Source organism: Eucyclogobius newberryi, unplaced genomic scaffold, assembly GCF_026437365.1.
Source record: "Eucyclogobius newberryi isolate DKJ021-1_F unplaced genomic scaffold, fEucNew1.0.hap1 SCAF_8, whole genome shotgun sequence".
In the NCBI taxonomy this organism is placed as follows: Eukaryota; Metazoa; Chordata; class Actinopteri; order Gobiiformes; family Gobiidae; genus Eucyclogobius; species Eucyclogobius newberryi.
In genome coordinates this window covers 9,366,781-9,384,283 of record NW_027316500.1, presented here as the reverse complement: position 1 = coordinate 9,384,283, position 17,503 = coordinate 9,366,781, and the positions used below count along the sequence as shown (strand labels likewise).

At 42.7% G+C, this 17,503-nt stretch overlaps 1 protein-coding gene across 5 annotated transcripts in view; it reads right to left on the bottom strand.

Annotated features, from left to right (window-relative positions):
• Positions 1-5,792, bottom strand: part of mymx (myomixer) — a 40,242-nt gene extending 34,450 nt beyond the window's left edge. For all 5 annotated transcript variants that reach the window (XM_072436385.1, XM_072436389.1, XM_072436387.1 and 2 more), the window contains exons 1-3: positions 5,158-5,792; positions 4,696-4,785; positions 3,501-3,635 (exon numbers count right to left, since the gene is read on the bottom strand). In XM_072436385.1, the coding sequence (XP_072292486.1) occupies positions 3,501-3,635; positions 4,696-4,785; positions 5,158-5,631 (699 nt within the window). In that variant the 5' untranslated portion in view covers positions 5,632-5,792. The remainder of the gene's footprint in view (positions 1-3,500; positions 3,636-4,695; positions 4,786-5,157) is intronic.
• Positions 5,793-17,503: the final 11,711 nt, after the last annotated feature.

Below are 17,503 nucleotides of genomic sequence, written 5' to 3'. Positions count from 1 at the left end.
AATAACAGGGTTTGATTCATGCATCTCAGAGTAATCCTATACTAGCCTGTATTAGTACTCAGTTTCCATACACACACATTAGCGTCATACATGTTGGATGTTGGAGAAATGTCACACAACCTCTTTTTCAATTGTAAAAAAAAAAGTAAATGAAAAACTGGTTGCTTGTTACTGTGAAATGTCACTATGAAGAAACAGTTCTGCTGATTTGAACAGGAAGTCAATGCACCTGTTTCTATTATTGAGCCGTCTTAGCTCCAGATAGCAGTTTACAATCGACAAAATAAATACTACAAGCATAATATGTCTTGTTTAGGCTTCACAAACATGGACAATACGGACTCCACCACGTAACGCAAACATTTCCAATGGTCTCCTCAAAAACTACACTCCTCTCCCTTACTACCACCAGATAAGCTAAAGACCTGAAGCTGATTAAAAGGTCCCAAGCTGATCATCTAAGCGATCAGATCACAGTATGATTACAATTTAATTACTGCTGAACCCTGTCTAGAATTAAGAATATTGAATGAATGGCAATGCACCATTCAGGGAAACAGCTGTTCAATATGAGGCTGGTCTGGGTCATGTGGCATTCTGCTCTGCTCCTCTGGTTTAAAACATCAGGGGCCTTTAAATGTCCACTACCTGGAAAGCTCACTTCCACTTCTGCTAGCGGCTATGTAATACTATAATAACACATTTTCATCAGTCTACGCGGCCAGGCAAATCACTGTAAAAGTAGCAGGTCCCCAGGTATCAAAAGCCCTGACCTTCTCAAGAACACTCTCAAATAATGCTGTTTTTTTTCTCTAAAGATACGCTATTAAGTCATGTCCCTTAAGATCTAGGGCCAAGTGAATTTGTTAACTTTTACAACGTGTTACCGAGGCATTTAGACATATCATTACTACATCATACTGTATGTTTCACTTAACCAACACATCTTAAACTGATATTGTTAACTCCGAACAGCCGGTTACTTTAATTCTCGACTCAATAAATGTTTTGATGACAATGCCAAATGCTAATCAAATTGTCCCGCTATTCAAACCCAGAGTAAAATTTGCTTGCATGCGGCCAATTGAAGGCAGCGTTGAGATAACAGAACCAGTTGTGCTGCTTGGCTGTGTCTCTCTGGGCCAAAGGCGTGAAGAGATCGAGCCAAACAATGACCTCATCCTCAAATAATTGCTTCACTTGTAACGGCCCCCAACCCACTGCTGCTTGGCTGTACATAGGGCAGCAAACAGGGCTGCAAACAGGGCAGCAAACAGCGATGCAAACAGGGCAGCAAACAGGGCTGCAAACAGGGCAGCAAACAGGGCTGCAAACCAGGCCACAAACAGGGCTGCAAACCAGGCCACAAACAGGGCTGCAAACCAGGCCACAAACAGGGCTGCAAACCAGGCCACAAACAGGGCTGCAAACCAGGCCACAAACAGGGCTGCAAACCAGGCCACAAACAGGGCTGCAAACTGTGGTGGCAAAAATCTCTAGATAAGACAAAGAAGCAAGTTGTCTCGTTTCAAAAGTAAACTGTTTAATCTTGTGGCTGAATCAGAAAGAAACTCGTGTGGACTCGGCCATTCTCATGGAAGGCCGAGTCCACGCGTCTGTCTCTTGCCTGCTCCCCCAAATGTGTCTCTCCCAAGTCCTCCCTTCCCACCTCTGTCCCCTTCCTTAAATCACCGATGGTCACATGACCACACACACACAGAAGTTCCCGGTCACTGGTCTCTCAGGTACAAAGGAACCAAGGAGCAAATGGGACATCAAAGAAACAGTGGTTTCAGGAAGGAGACAATACATAACATTTGCATTAATTCAATTCACATGTCTTGCCTAGTGTGAAACATAACGTGGGACTTCCTAGCCACTCCAGGAGGTCCGGACATGTAAATTTCCAGGCCGAAAGGGGTTGTCAGGCTGTTAGAACTAAATCTGATTAGAAATAGAATTGAAAGTTAAAAAGTAAAGGGCCAGATTATATTTTTTCCACAACAAAACCAGGCCACAAACAAGGCTGCAAACCAGGCCACAAATAGGGCTGCAAACCAGGCCACAAATAGGGCTGCAAACCAGGCCACAAATAGGGCTGCAAACCAGGCCACAAACAGGGCTGCAAACCAGGCCACAAATAGGGCTGCAAACCAGGCCACAAATAGGGCTGCAAACCAGGCCACAAACAGGGCTGCAAACAGGGCTGCAAACCAGGCCACAAACAGGGCTGCAAACCAGGCCAAAAACAGGGCTGCAAACAGGGCTGCAAACCAGGCCACAAACAGGGCTGCAAACAGGGCTGCAAACCAGGCCACAAACAGGGCTGCAAGCAGGGCTGCAAACCAGGCCACAAACAGGGCTGCAAACAGGGCTGCAAACCAGGCCACAAACAGGGCTGCAAACCAGGCCACAAACAGGGCTGCAAACAGGGCTGCAAACCAGGCCACAAACAGGGCTGCAAACCAGGCCACAAACAGGGCTGCAAACAGCGCTGCAAAACAGGGCTGCAAACCAGGCCTGGATATTTCTGTTTATGTGAGATTCATTGACAGACTTTTCCCCCCCCCTTTTTTGTTTAATTTCCCAACATCCAACATAAACACAGAGCAGACACAGAACACGACCAGAGAGTGAAATTTAAAATAAAAATACAAATAGACATAAAACATGGCACAATCAAATCAAACGCAATGGGCGATTTTTCGGCGATTTGAGAACGCAGGCGGAAGTGCGCATGCGCACTCCCCCGTGCGGACTGATACAACACACACGTGCGTTTGTTTATTAGCGCAACGGAGCGCATCGCATCTCTCGTCTCCCGTAGATTTCTGTCCACTTCTGCGTCAGCTCGAACTGTCTTTCTCCGTCATCATTTTGCCCCGTACACTGAGGGAACTATATTATGATAGATCCATGCGCTTAGGCACGCGGAAATGTGGGACGAGCCGCACACGGCTGCAGGTGAGCGATAGATGCGTTTTATGATTGATACGTGGCAGGACTAATCGGCCGTCCACGCCACGAGGAAATAAGACTCAGATTTGTGCCAAAAAAATCGTCCATTCAACCTTTAAGTTTGAATGTATTTTTTTTCTATTTGTCTGATGTCAGTCCAATCCTTGATTGTTGGTGAGGTTTGCGTCTGATAATTGAAGACATGTTTTAACACATTTCTGTTGGACTGACATCATATCATCTGAATATAGTTATCATATTTTTGTCAAAATCGCCCGGCCCAAATTGTAATATTAAAACTTCTTACCACTTTTGTTTGCTTTCATTTTATTTTGATACCGGTTTTAAATGAGAAGATTTTTACTATTTAGTGTGTTAATGTATGAGTGCATCTGTTGTTATGTTAAGTAGAAACAAGTAGAATTCCTATTTAACTTGACCCATCGAAAATAGAGCAAATTGTTCATGCAGAAAATAAAACATTTGTAACGTTTTGCCAACTACAGTTGCTACAGTAAATGCTTGGGGTGTGTGTCATTTACCTGCAGGGCTTCTTTGTTGAAAAGTGAATTGCGCTGAGCGAAACAGTCACTTTGGGATGGAACACCTGGCGATACTTCAGCCTGAGCCACTGGATGAACGTCTTTTCTCTGAGCTGCAAATTCAAGCGAGGAAATCTGCACGGAAAGGGAAAAACAAAAAGTTCAATTTTGTTTGGTCGTTTGTATTCAATTCTAGATTCCGTACTGATTATTCTAGTCGTTCTTATTTTTGACAACCCATGTATTTATTCTGAACGTTGATGCTAATTTGGTGATGTGAACCGGTACCAAATACTTCATAACTTTAATTTTAAAAAGCCCGAGACGCTCTCCAGATAAAATAATCAATCAAGATATGTTTGCGAGCTCATGTCTCAACTCCTGACATTATAAACATACGTCAGACTGACTCCACGGCCTTTCATAAATGAATGTCAGGGCTATTTAATGTAACTAAAACTGTACGTACATGGCACTGCTTCCCTAATGGACGTGTTATTCTTCAGGTTGTCTAATCAGGAAACATCTGAGCACAGAGGAAATGAGCCTGTCCAGAATCCTGTACGTCTGCTCTCACAGGTAAACACATCACCTTTGGAATTTGGCACTAAACCACATCGTTTTCATTCCTGCATCCTCCCCCATGTACATTTTTATCAGCCATGCCATTCGGATCCAGAGGGAGAACAGGAAAATAAGACATTGTTACGGTTAAAAATAAAGAAAGTAGTGATGAGTGGAGTCGTTTTAAAAGGGGAAATGAGGCCACTGCTGTGTCAGAGTGCTTGTATTGCCAGTCTCAAACGTTTGCTTTTTTCTTTTGTTAACATCTTCCCTGACCTCATGTTTTCCAGTGGGCCTTGCCTCTGCGTGGTCTGCTCGGCTGTTACAGAGCGGCTTTAGCCACACAATGATGACTTCAACGGAGGACTGGCCAAATCCAACAGCTCACTGACATTTAAGAATATCCTTCAATATGTGGCACGGCTTAAAGTTTGTGTGGCAGTTATGGTCAAGAAAACATATACAACTTTTAGCTTCAACCTTGTTTGTAGCCATAAATTACTCCTTTGTAGCACATGCAAAAAGTGACATTTTTAGTTGTGGTTGCAGTTATTTCAGCCTGTTATTTAAGTTGATTGAAAATTGCCTTATTTTTACTCATTTAACACAAACCAAAGCATCTCTCGCTCACCTGCTGCTGTCCGGGCTGCTCTTCACTGACGTGTGACTCGGTTTGTGCCGTTGTCTGTTGTTCGTCGCAGCTTTCTTTTCTCAGCAGCACCTAAAATAATTCGTAAAGATACACCAATAACACATTTTCATTTGGACATGATCTTTGTCATCTAAAACCACTCACTGTATGTAAAGAGATCTAAACAGAAGGAAGTCATTCCATGCATCGCTCACATTCTGGAGGATTATAATGACTAATTATAATGTCTAATGTCCACTGTAAATCCATTCTTTAACCACATTAAAACCATGGGCTATAACATGTTCAGGTAGTTATTGATATTATATTATAGCATTTGTACATTTAAGCAAATCTCACAATGACAAATAATCTATCTATGCTTCCATTTAATAGAATTAGTAGTATTAATTTACAAATTCATATTTATAATTAAACACTATAGTTAACTTGTATTCTTACCTTGAATTGAGATTTTGGTTTATTCTCACAGCTCACTCCCACTATCCTGGGTAAACTTTGTTCATTGCTGGTAATATTGTTGTTGTTATTGTTGTTCTGTGAGCGGCCTGGCACAAACACACATGTTGCTCTGTTTGTTGTCCTGTTTCCAGATATGGTGATTTTCTTTATGGAGCGGGCGACTGCTGCGGCTGAGGCGATGTTCTGGTTCAGATGGTCCTCTGCTGCCATGTCCTCCTGCTCCTGTCTCACTGGAGACTGAGGCTGAACAACAGGGGACACGCGGGGCCCACGAGCACAGACCGGAGAGCGGCTGAGGTAAAGAGAGTTCAAGTTATGCTGAAGCGTGCAGTTATCCAAACTCGGGCTCTGCAGATAATCTGGTGTAAAGTCCTGACACTTTGACACTGCTGGGACAGACAGTCTCGTCCCTATGGTAAAGGGCTGGACCTTCCTCACTATGCTCTCAGACATGGCCTGGTCCCAAACACAATATTGTCCAGATTCTGTAGTCCAAAGGGTCCTCAGAACAAAGTCATGCACATCCCTTCACAGAGTCCTCTCTCCACTTCTGCTTGTCAGTCTGTTCTGCAGCATGTGAAAGCTCCAAGTGAAAGTGGGCTGGAGTTTAGCTCTCCACCTTCTTGTGCATGTTGAGAATGCACAGCACGCAGCCCAGGACAGCTTCTTTAGACTCCTGTGATCGGAGCCGGTCCCAGACGTGGCGAAGTGCTGTGCTCAGATGAGCAGCGCCTGATGAGAGGGCTCTCCTGAGGAACTGTGCCACTGAGCCTGCCAGTCTGCTACTGAGCAGCCTGATAACCAGGGTCCGCAGCAGGAGGAAAACCGCTGGCATGCTGCCGAACTGCGCTGAGCAGAAAAAAAAAGTTGAAAAAGGAGGGGAAAAGCGGAGGGCTGGTTAAGAGAGTGGATGAAGTCACCAGCTCTGCGTGCTCTAAACTGTTCTCTCTCTCTCTCTCTGGCTGTCAGGACTGACAAAGTGAAGAGGGCTGTAAAGGCTGGCTGTCAAAACTTCCCCCCTGAACCTGAAGTCTCCCTAGATAAGAGGCACGCAGTAATGAAGTCACAGCACAGACCTCTGTCAGACCTCTTCAATCACAGCTTATCCGCCATGAGGTAATATCCTCAAGCTGCACACTCGGACACACACCCACACGGCCCTACCTTTCCCCAGGAACAGATCAGCCCTGAAGAGTTTTCCTCTGTCCCTCAGCTGAAAAAAAAATGTTTTAGATGAATTTTCTTTCTGCCTCTGAGGCCTCTGTGAGGCTGACTGTTCAGGAGTGAAAGTGAGCACTCCGGCTTTGGACTTGACTTTTTCCTTCAATGAAGCACAGTTGTCACATTAGTGTTTGGTCCAGCCTTTAAAGCCCAGAGGGTTTGGGACGACACATGTGTGGAGGCACAGATGATGACCCCACACGCCTGTGAGGTGGCTGGGCTTCAGCGGAGCACATGTCAGGCTGAATGATTGGTATGTCGAGGTGGCGTGCGTTTGTCGAGGGAGCAGGGATTACCACAGAGGGCAGTGAGCAGAGAAAAAAATTGCAGAGAAGAGAAAGAAGACTCTGCTTCCATCGGCAAAGCTCTTCCAAAAAAGGAACTTTCACTCTTCACTTTAATGACCCCTAAAGCGAGCTCAACACCTGGTTCTGAGTTTGTGCAGCTACATCAAAGTCAGCAAAAATGTGCATACTACTATATTATTAATAATATTAAATCTGTAAACAAAGAACATTTGTTTAGTTAGCTACAAAAAGAACATTTTTAAGGTTGTAACAAATCAAATGAAATGCAAACAGACAAAAAGTTTTAGAGTTTTTAGAGTCATCAATGTAAATATGTTTTCCCCCTGAATGCCTAGTAAAATAAGTGTAAAGACTAAGGATGAATTCACAATCACTTTTCTGCTTGACTGATTGATCAGTATTTGTTTGTCTGGATTAATTATAATTACTGATGATCACGTGAAAATATATCACTGTTTCCAATGAGTATTTACAAAAATAACAAAAGCTAAATGGAACCAAGCGTAAACATTTTTGGGAAAAGTGGCCTATATTCAGCCAGTATTAAGCTTTGAAATCATCATATTTAGTTGTGCACATGTGGGGCAGGTTGAGCACATGTGGGGCAGGTTGAGCACATGTGGGGCAGGTTGTGCACATGTGGGGCAGGTTGAGCACATGTGGGCAGGTTGTGCACATGTGGGGCAGGTTGAGCACATGTGGGCAGGTTGAGCACATGTGGGGCAGGTTGAGCACATGTGGGGCAGGTTGAGCACATGTGGGGCAGGTTGAGCACATGTGGGGCAGGTTGAGCACATGTGGGGCAGGTTGAGCACATGTGGGCAGGTTGAGCACATGTGGGGCAGGTTGAGCACATGTGGGGCAGGTTGAGCACATGTGGGGCAGGTTGAGCACATGTGGGGGAGGTTGAGCACATGTGGGGCAGGTTGTGGTGTAAATCCGCAGAAGACAAATAATGAATCCAAATCCCGCTGCAAGTTTGTGTAAGTGTTTGTTTAAGCGGATCAGGCAGCGCTCCGGGTCGCTCCCTCACGTTTTCCTTGTCATTCCTTTGGCTGATATTGTACACAGCGCCTCTACAGGCGAGGTGGAGATGCGTCTCTCTAGACATATGGTTCGATTGATAAAAGTGTATTGTGAACTCGAAACGGCCCAGTTCAGAGGAAGAGATGTTGCAACTTTGATCCCCAATCGAACAGAGTCCGCTTCAATTTGTGTTGTGAATGCGACCTGAAATAAATTAGACCACATTTACATACAATATACAGTATGAACAGAGTAACAGAACAAGCAGAGCAAATACAGAGTAATGTTAAAGTTAGCTAAAGTTTGTCCTTTAAAGGGAGTTTGATTTCTTGTTCTCGATGTCAAACCTTTTATCAAAATTAGAATGCAATTTCAGAAAAACACATTACATAATAGTTCAGCACATAATAGGAGAAGAGCGGTCAATTTTAAGGTGGCCACTGTCCACAACTACTGCTTTTCATCACTATTTTGGTTAACAGTGAAACATAATGCTTATTGCAAAGGCCTTACCGTTGGCCAAAATGAAAAATCACTTACTTCATTTACTTACATAACATGTGCTGAGAAGAAAACCATGCACAGCGCTGTGTTTTGACTCCCACAGTAGTCGCCGTGGACTCGACATGGTTAACAAAGCCTGGTTTCAGATCTGGTTTCAGGGTGAAGTCATCTGAGGAAGACTTTTAATGTGTTGCAGCTTGAAAGGAGAGATAAATCCACTGTCGACTCAAAGGGTGGAGTTCAAGAGGTTTGGGCCAAGTTCAAAATGCACTTCCTCATATTGGGGACTGAATGTGCAGTTTATGTGTGCGGCGGTTGCTCTGTGGCGTGACTGTGCTGAAACGTAAGAAGTGTGATAATTGGCGCCTGTGAAAACATTATGTCAGGATGGATTGCAATTTACTGCAGTTTATTGTATGTATTGTATTGCAGGAATGGACAAAAGTATATACAACTTAGAGATTATTTTTTCTTTCGGCAATCAAATATGATGAATCAAATTGCGCTGGATTTTAATCATTTGTGCAGGAAAAACAGTGCCAGAAATGTTATACTGCCAACTTCGAAGGGAATTAAAGGTATATATATTGTGTGTATCGGGATGAATTTGAATGAATTGTTACTTAAGTATATGGTGCACAATATTTTTTTGCTTAAAATGTTCTGAATTAGGGCTGTCGATTATTTAAGACTAAAACAAAGACTAAAAAAAATTGTTTCAGTTTTATCTCATGTCATTTTAAAGTACAAATTTAATTGAAAATTCAAGCTTTTAACCATGTTGTAACTGTTTACTGAGTCAAAGTTGTATTTACAGTGATTCATGCATGGTTAAATAATCTTTATTCTTCTGCATTCAAGCCATTTCTAAAAAACGTCTCGTTTTCCTGATTTGAAAACCATCTCAGCTCCAATTTATAAACTTTGTTTTAAAAATTGTGTTTGATTAGCGTTACCATGAGATCAGATTTGAACCAGGTGCTTTGCCTCCGCCTGCAGAGCCTGATCAAGCTACTGTAACACCTTCCTTATGTTGTTTACACTGGAAATCCTCCTCTCTACTCTGCGTTGCGCTTAATGTGCCACGCTTGAGTTTTGCTGCCCACATCCTGTAGAAATAATTAGGATGTAAGCCAGTCAGCCCCAGATCTAAAAAGCACCTCTGATTTGTCCCTTTATTTACATCTTTGAGGATTAATGTAAAAACAAGCCGTGTCTGGCCTCGCGCTTGATACCATGGCCGCCCAAGGAGATAATGAAAACCTGATGCGTTGTTACCACAGACCCCGCGCTTGTTAGATATCCCTTGTTTTATTGAAGTCAGTAAATATGACTTGTGAACGTCTTTTCAAAGGGTGATGTCACTGCTGCGGCCCGCATAAAAAGCTGAGCGATGGCTGCAGACTTGGGGGAACGATGCATGAAGAGCTGGAGGGGGTCTGTACTTTTCCACTCGGACGATGTCATCGCAAAGGTATGATAGGCCCGCCGCTTTGAGTTTCACTACAGATAAGATGAACACGCTTTGTTCTGCCTCAAAGAAATGACGAGGCTCCGGCGCGATAAATGGGAGTTTTCACACCTGAGCGGCCTGGACAGGAGGAGCCAGGCGTCGGGGGCGGTCATGTGAGGGGGCTCAGTCTGCGGTTCAAACAGCCACAAGGATGCTGGGAAAGCCATCAGGTTCGAAGGATTTCTGGGAATTTTGATTTGCAAATGAAACGTGGAGAATCAAATAAGAAATGACACAACAAAAACACATAAAAAAATCCATAGTCAGTTGAAATGCATCTGTTTTATACATCAGAATTTTAAAAAAATGGTAGGTGGGTATGATAAGCTACATTTAACAACAATCAACCTGCTTGTTGCATGTTGTCTGTTTTGTTTTTAATTTAGAGCTGTTTTTTTTAAGTATGAAATAAATATTGAATGTATATAAAAACTTCAGAAAACACCATACTAAGGTGTACCACAGTATGGAAATAAGATTAGATATGCCTTTATTGTCCACACATGGGGACATTTCGTTGTTGCAATGCAGGTAGATACAGAGGAAAAGGACAGATAACATATAGGAAGTTTTAAAAAACACTCATAATTGAAGAACTCTTATAAACAAAACGCCTATTGACTGAACCTCTCATTTCTTGAAAAATAAAGATAAAAATATAGCCGCAAGCGGCAATGATCGGCCCTCGCCACACCGCCGCCACACCGCCGCCACGCCGCAAGAGGAGGGGGCGCTAACGCGCCCCAATTGTCCTTTTATTACGCCTACTGCTGAATCTGTGACGCTGTCACATCTTCTCCCCTTTGTTTTACCATCAAAAAGCTATTTTATTTTGAATTCTTGGCAAAATGTGCGGCTTTGCCGCACAGACACCGTGACTCTTTGAATGAAAATGTGGATAACTTTTGATGGTCCACCCCTGAAGATGAGTCTCACCAAATTTCAGGTTAATAGGGCTGACGCCCTGGGAGGAGTTTGTGAAAGTCTAAAGTGTAAACATGTTCTGGCGATTTCCCCATTGGAATAACATGAAAGGTTTCGGTCATCGTTACGGCAACGCCATAACAATTATGACATGGGTCTCATTGACTTTTTTGATGGGGATGCTAAAATTGAGTTGTGTGTCAAATTTCATATAATTTCGCAAAACTAAACATTTAACCTCCATATAAAATCTGTAGGGGGCGCTGTGGCGCCAAATGAATTTATTTCACTTCAAGTAGGTTTAGGGCAAAGAGTTTAACAACTGATTCTAATTTGACGCAATTCGGACTTTATCTGCGCAAACGGCAGAAATTTTAAATATGGGAGATTTCTGAAATTCTAGCTACAGTTTGCGGCTTCGCCGCACAGAGACCGTGAGAGGTATCAATGTAATTTGGATAACTTTTGATGTCCCACTCCTCAGTAGCATTTTCACCAAATTTCAGCTTTTTAGGGCCAACGCCCTGGGAGGAGTTCGTAAAAGTACGACGTTTGGAAAAACTTCGAAGTCATGTTTAGTCATTTTTGAAGGAATATGGCCGACATTTGGTTGGGCGGACGGCGTTGCCGTAATAATATTTTTTACTTCTCTTGTCACCATCTACCTCGGCGCCAAATTTCATGATTCTACGATCAGATTTTTTTTGGGTCATTTCCCATCTCTCAATGCATTTTTGGTACATTTGGGGGCGCTGACGCGCCAATTTTTTTTATTTTAGAAAAGCGAAATAGCCAGAATGTAGAGAGGCACGATTTTTAGAGGTGTGCAAATTTTTGTGACTTTTCGTCAATGTTCACTGGGTGAAAAATAGAGGGGTTGGTCCCGAGAAGAAGAAGAAAGAATTAAAGCCGCAAGCGGCATCCAACGGCCCTCGCCGGCCGCCAGCCTTCCGACTCTGCTCTCTGCATTTTACAGAGTTGGCACTAACGTAATTGTCTAAGAACTAAGACAGCGACACATTGGACATGTACAATGCTGTGCTTAACCAGTGCAAATGAACACAAATGTTGGTCAAATGTGCAGCTCCAGCGCACAGAGACCGTGACACTTGGAATAAAAATATGGATAACTTTTGATGCTCCGCTTGTGTAGATTATTTTTCCCAAATATGAGCTTGATCAAGCTATTGCCCACAGAGGAGTTCATTAAAGTGTGAAGCATAAATGTGAACATTTCAAGGATTTGGCGTTTTTCCCATTTGTGACAGCATATTTGCAGCTCCACGGCACAGAGACCGTAGCACTTAAAATCAAAATATTGATAACTTTTGATGCCCCATTTGTGTAGATGATTTCCCCAAATATGAGCTTGATCGGGCAATCGGCCTAGGAGGAGTTGGTGAAAGTGTGAAGCGTGAAAATGTGGTCATTTTAGAGATTTCGCTGTTTTCCCATTTCTGACATATATTTGCGGGTCCGCCACACAGAGACCGTAGCACTTAGAATCAAAATATGGATACCTTTTGATGGCCCGCTTGTGTAGATGATTTTCCCCAAATATGAGCTTGATCGGACAATCGCCCTAGGAGGAGTTTGTTAAAATGTGAAGTGTAAAAATGTGGTGATTTGAGCAATGTTGCGGTTTTCCCATAGGGATAACATGGGATGTTTCTGTCATCGCTACGGTTACGCCGTACAAAATATGACTTTGGCTCTCATACTTGTATGATCAGGATGGCAAATTAGAATTTAGTGCAAAATGTCATGTCATTTGGAAAAACTCTATTGTTTATAGGCCACTCTGAAGGCCAAATAGTCAGAATTCTGGGAAACGTTTGCGGCTCCGTCGCACAGAGACCGTAAAAGTTATCCTTAAAATTTGGATAACTTTAGATGCACCACTTGTCTAGAGGACGTACACCGATTTTGAGGTTGGTGGGCAAAACGCACTAGGAGGAGTTCGTTGAAGTGTAAAACATAAAAATGTGGTAATTTGAGAGATTTTGCGGTTTTCCCGTAGGGATAACATGGGAGGTTTCTGTCATCGCTACGACTACGCCGTAAAAATTTAGGCATTTTTGTGATTGGCTTTTGTGATCGGGACGGCAAAATAGAATTTTGGGTAAAGTTTAGACAATTTTGGTAAAACTAATTTTTGACCTTCAATGTTAATTTAAAGGTCACTCTGTAGGGGGCGCTATCGCGGCCATTTCAATTTTGTCAGCCTAAACTGGTCCAAACTAGAAATTTTAACAACTGATTAAAATTTGGTCCTAATCGGACTGGTTTTGATCAAATGGGAGCAATTTTTAGATCTGCAATATTCCAAAATAAGTTGTCCAACTTTGCGGCTGCGCCGCACACAGACCGTTAAAGGTATCTCAAAAAATTGAATAACTTTAGATGCCCCACTTGTCCAGAGGACGTACGCCGATTTTGAAGTCGGTGGGCAAAACGCCCTAGGAGGAGTTCGTCAAAGTTTGACGTGAACAAAATGACTAACACAGCGTGTTTTCATTTTCAAAGGAAGATGGCGGCCATAGGGTAAGTCTGGGGGCGTGGCCACAATGATTTTTTTTGTTCGTCCTCACAAGAGGAATGCGTGTCCCGAATTTCGTAGCTTTACGCCAAAGTTGACCTCGGGGCGTCTCCCATAGGCGCAATGTATTTTGACTTTTGTCGGTGGCGCTGTCGCGCCATTTTTTAACGAAAAAAAAAATGGCCCTGAAAAAATCTAATTTTTCGCCGATTCTGAATTTTGGGCAAAGTTTGGTGAGTTTTTGAGCATGTTCAGGGGGTCAAATTAGAGCTCAAAAAGCAGAAGAACAAGAAAAATAATAAAAATAATTAAAGCCGCAAGCGGCATCCAACGGCCCTCGCGGGCCGCCGGCCTTCCGACTCTGCGCTTTCGACTTGATAAAGATGGCGCCCTTATTGTGTGTTGAATTAAAAAAGAACTTGACAGACGGGGACACATTGGACATGGCCAATCCAGTGCAAATCAACACAAGTGTCAGTCAAATTTGCTGCGCCGCCGCACAGAGACCTTAGCACTTGGAATAAAAATATGGATAACTTTTGATGCCGCGCTTGTGTAGATGATATTTCCCAAAGTAAAGCTTGATCGAGCTATTGCCCACGGAGGAGTTTGTTAAAGTGTGAAGCGTAAATGTGAACATTTCAAGGATTTGGCGTTTTTCCCATTTGTGACAGTATATTTGCAGCTCCACGGCACAGAGACCGTACCACTTAAAATCAAAATATGACTAACTTTTGATGCCCCGTTTGTGTATATGATTCTCCCCAAATATGAGCTTGATCGGGCAATCGCCCTAGGAGGAGTTCGTTAAAGTGTGAAGCGTAAAAATGTGGTCATTTTAGAGATTTCGCTGTTTTCCCATTTCTGACATATATTTGCGGGTCCGCCACACAGAGACCGTAGCACTTAGAATCAAAATATGGATAAGTTTTGATGCCCCGCTTGTGTAGATGATATTCTCCAAATATGAACTTGATCGGACAATCACCCTAGGAGGAGTTCATTAAAGTGTGAAGCGTAAAAATGTGGTGATTTGAGCGATTCTACGATTTTCCCATAAGGATAACATGGGATGTTTCTGTCAACGCTACGGTTACGCCGTACAAAATATGACTTTGGCTCTCATACTTTTATGATCAGGATGGCAAATTAGAATTTTGTTCAAAATATCATGTCATTTGGAAAAACTCTATTGTTTATAGACCACTCTGAAGGCCAAATAGTCAGAATTCTGGGAAACGTTTGCGGCTCCGTCGCACAGAGACCGTAAAAGTTATCCTTAAAATTTGGATAACTTTAGATGCCCCACTTGTCTAGAGGACGTACACCAATTTTGAGGTTGGTGGGCAAAACGCACTAGGAGGACTTCGTTAAAGTGTAAAACATAAAAATGTGGTAATTTGAGAGATTTTGTGGTTTTCCCATAGGGATAACATGGGAGGTTTCTGTCATCGCTACGACTACGCCGTAAAAAATTAGGCATTTTTGTGATTGGCTTTTGTGATTGGGACGGCAAAGTAGAATTTTGGGTAAAGTTTAGACAATTTTGGTAAAACTAATTTTTGACCTTCAATGTTAATTTAAAGGTCACTCTGTAGGGGGCGCTATCGCGCCCATTTCAATTTTGTCAGCCTAAACTGGTCCAAACTAGAAAGTTTAACAACTGATTCAAATTTGGTCCTAATCGGACTGGTTTTGATCAAATGGGAACAATTTTTAGATCTGCAATATTCCAAAATAAGTTGTCCAACTTTGCGGCTGCGCCGCACACAGACCGTAAAAGGTATCTCAAAAAATTGGATAACTTTAGATGTCCCACTTGTCCAGAGGACGTACGCCGATTTTGAAGTCGGTGGGCAAAACGCCCTAGGAGGAGTTCGTCAAAGTTTGACGTAAACAAAATGGCTAACTCAGCTTGTTTTCATTTTCAAAGGAAGATGGCGGCCATAGGGTAAGTCTGGGGGCGTGGCCACAATAATATCTTTTTTTTGTCCTCACGAGAGGAATGCGTGTCCCGGATTTCGTAGCTTTACGACAAAGTTGACCTCGGGGCGTCTCCCATAGGCGCAATGTATTTTGACTTTTGTCGGTGGCGCTGTCGCGCCATTTTTTAACGAAAAAAAAAATGGCCCAGAAAAAATCAAATTTTTCGCCGATTCTGAGTTTTGGGCAAAGTTTGGTGAGTTTTTGAGCATGTTCAGGGGGTCAAATTAGAGCTCAAAAAGCAGAAGAACAAGAAAAATAAAAATAAAAATAATTAAAGCCGCAAGCGGCATCCAACGGCCCTCGCGGGCCGCCGGCCTTCCGACTCTGCTCTCTGCATTTTACAGAGATGGCGCTAACGCAATTGTCTAAGAACTAAGACAGTGACACATTGGACATGTACAATGCTGTGCTTAACCAGTGCAAATGAACACAAATGTCGGTCAAATGTGCAGCTCCAGCGCACAGAGACCGTGACACTTGGAATAAAAATATGGATAACTTTTGATGCTCCGCTTGTGTAGATGATTCTCCCCAAATATGAACTTGATCGGATAATCGCCCTAGGAGGAGTTTGTTAAAGTGTGAAGTGTAAAAATGTGGTCATTTTAGAGATTTTGCGGTTTCCCCATAGGGATAACATGGGATGTTTCTGTCATCGCTACGGCTACGCTTTACCAAATATGACTTTGGCTCCCATACTTTTATTTTGGGGATGGCAAATGAGAATTGTGTGCAAAATGTCATGTCATTTGGAAAAACTCTTGTTTATAGGCCACTCTGAAGGCCAAATAGTCCAAATTCTGCGAAAAGTTTGCGGCTCAGCTGCACAGAGACCGTAAATGTTATCCATAAAATTTGAATAACTTTTGATGCCCCACTTGTATAGAGGACGTACACCGATTTTGAGATCGGTGGGCCAAACGCACTAGGAGGAGTTTGTTAAAGTGTGAAGCGTAAATGTGAACATTTCAAGGATTTGGCGTTTTTCCCATTTGTGACAGTATATTTGCAGCTCCACGGCACAGAGACCGTACCACTTAAAATCAAAATATGGATAACTTTTGATGCCCCGTTTGTGTAGATGATTTTCCCCAAATATGAGCTTGATCGGGCAATCGGCCTAGGAGGAGTTTGTAAAAGTGTGAAGCGTAAAAATGTGGTCATTTTAGAGATTTCGCTGTTTTCCCATTTCTGACATATATTTGCGGGTCCGCCACACAGAGACCGTAGCACTTAGAATCAAAATATGGATACGTTTTGATGCCCCGCTTGTGTAGATGATATTCTCCAAATATGAACTTGATCGGACAATCGCCCTAGGAGGAGTTCGTTAAAGTGTGAAGCGTAACAATGTGGTGATTTGAGCGATTCTACGATTTTCCCATAAGGATAACATGGGATGTTTCTGTCATCACTACGGTTTCGCCGTACAAAATATGACTTTGGCTCTCATACTTTCATGATCAGGATGGCAAATTAGAATTTTGTTCAAAATATCATGTCATTTGGAAAAACTCTATTGCTTATAGGCCACTCTGAAGGCCAAATAGTCAGAATTCTGGGAAACGTTTGCGGCTCCGTCGCGCAGAGGCCGTAAAAGCTATCCTTAAAATGTGGATAACTTTAGATGCCCCACTTGTCTAGAGGACGTACACCGATTTTGAGGTTGGTGGGCAAAACGCACTAGGAGGAGTTCGTTAAAGTGTGAAACAGAAAAATGTGGATATTCGAGAGATTTAGCGGTATTCCCATAGGGATAACTGTCTGATTGGCTTTTTTGATCGGGACGCCAAAATAGAATTTTGGGTAAAGTTTAGAACATTTTGGTAAAACTAATTTTTGACCTTCAATGTTAATTTAAAGGTCACTCTGTAGGGGGCGCTATCGCGCCCATTTCAATTTTGTCATCATAAACTGGTCCAAACTAGAAAGTTGAACAACTGATTCAAATTTGGTCATAATCGGACTGGTTTTGATCAAATGGGAGCAATTTTTAGACCTGCAATATTCCAAAATAAGTTGTCCAACTTTGCAGCTGCGCCGCACACAGACCGTAAAAGGTATCTCAAAAAATTGGATAACTTTAGATGCCCCACTTGTCCAGAGGACGTACGCCAATTTTGAAGTTGGTGGGCAAAACGCCCTAGGAGGAGTTCGTCAAAGTTTGACGTGAACAAAATGGCTAACACAGCGTGTTTTCATTTTCAAAGGAAGATGGCGGCCATAGGGTAAGTCTGGGGGCATGGTCACAATGATTTTTTTTTTTTGTCCTCACGAGAGGAATGCGTGTCCCGAATTTCGTAG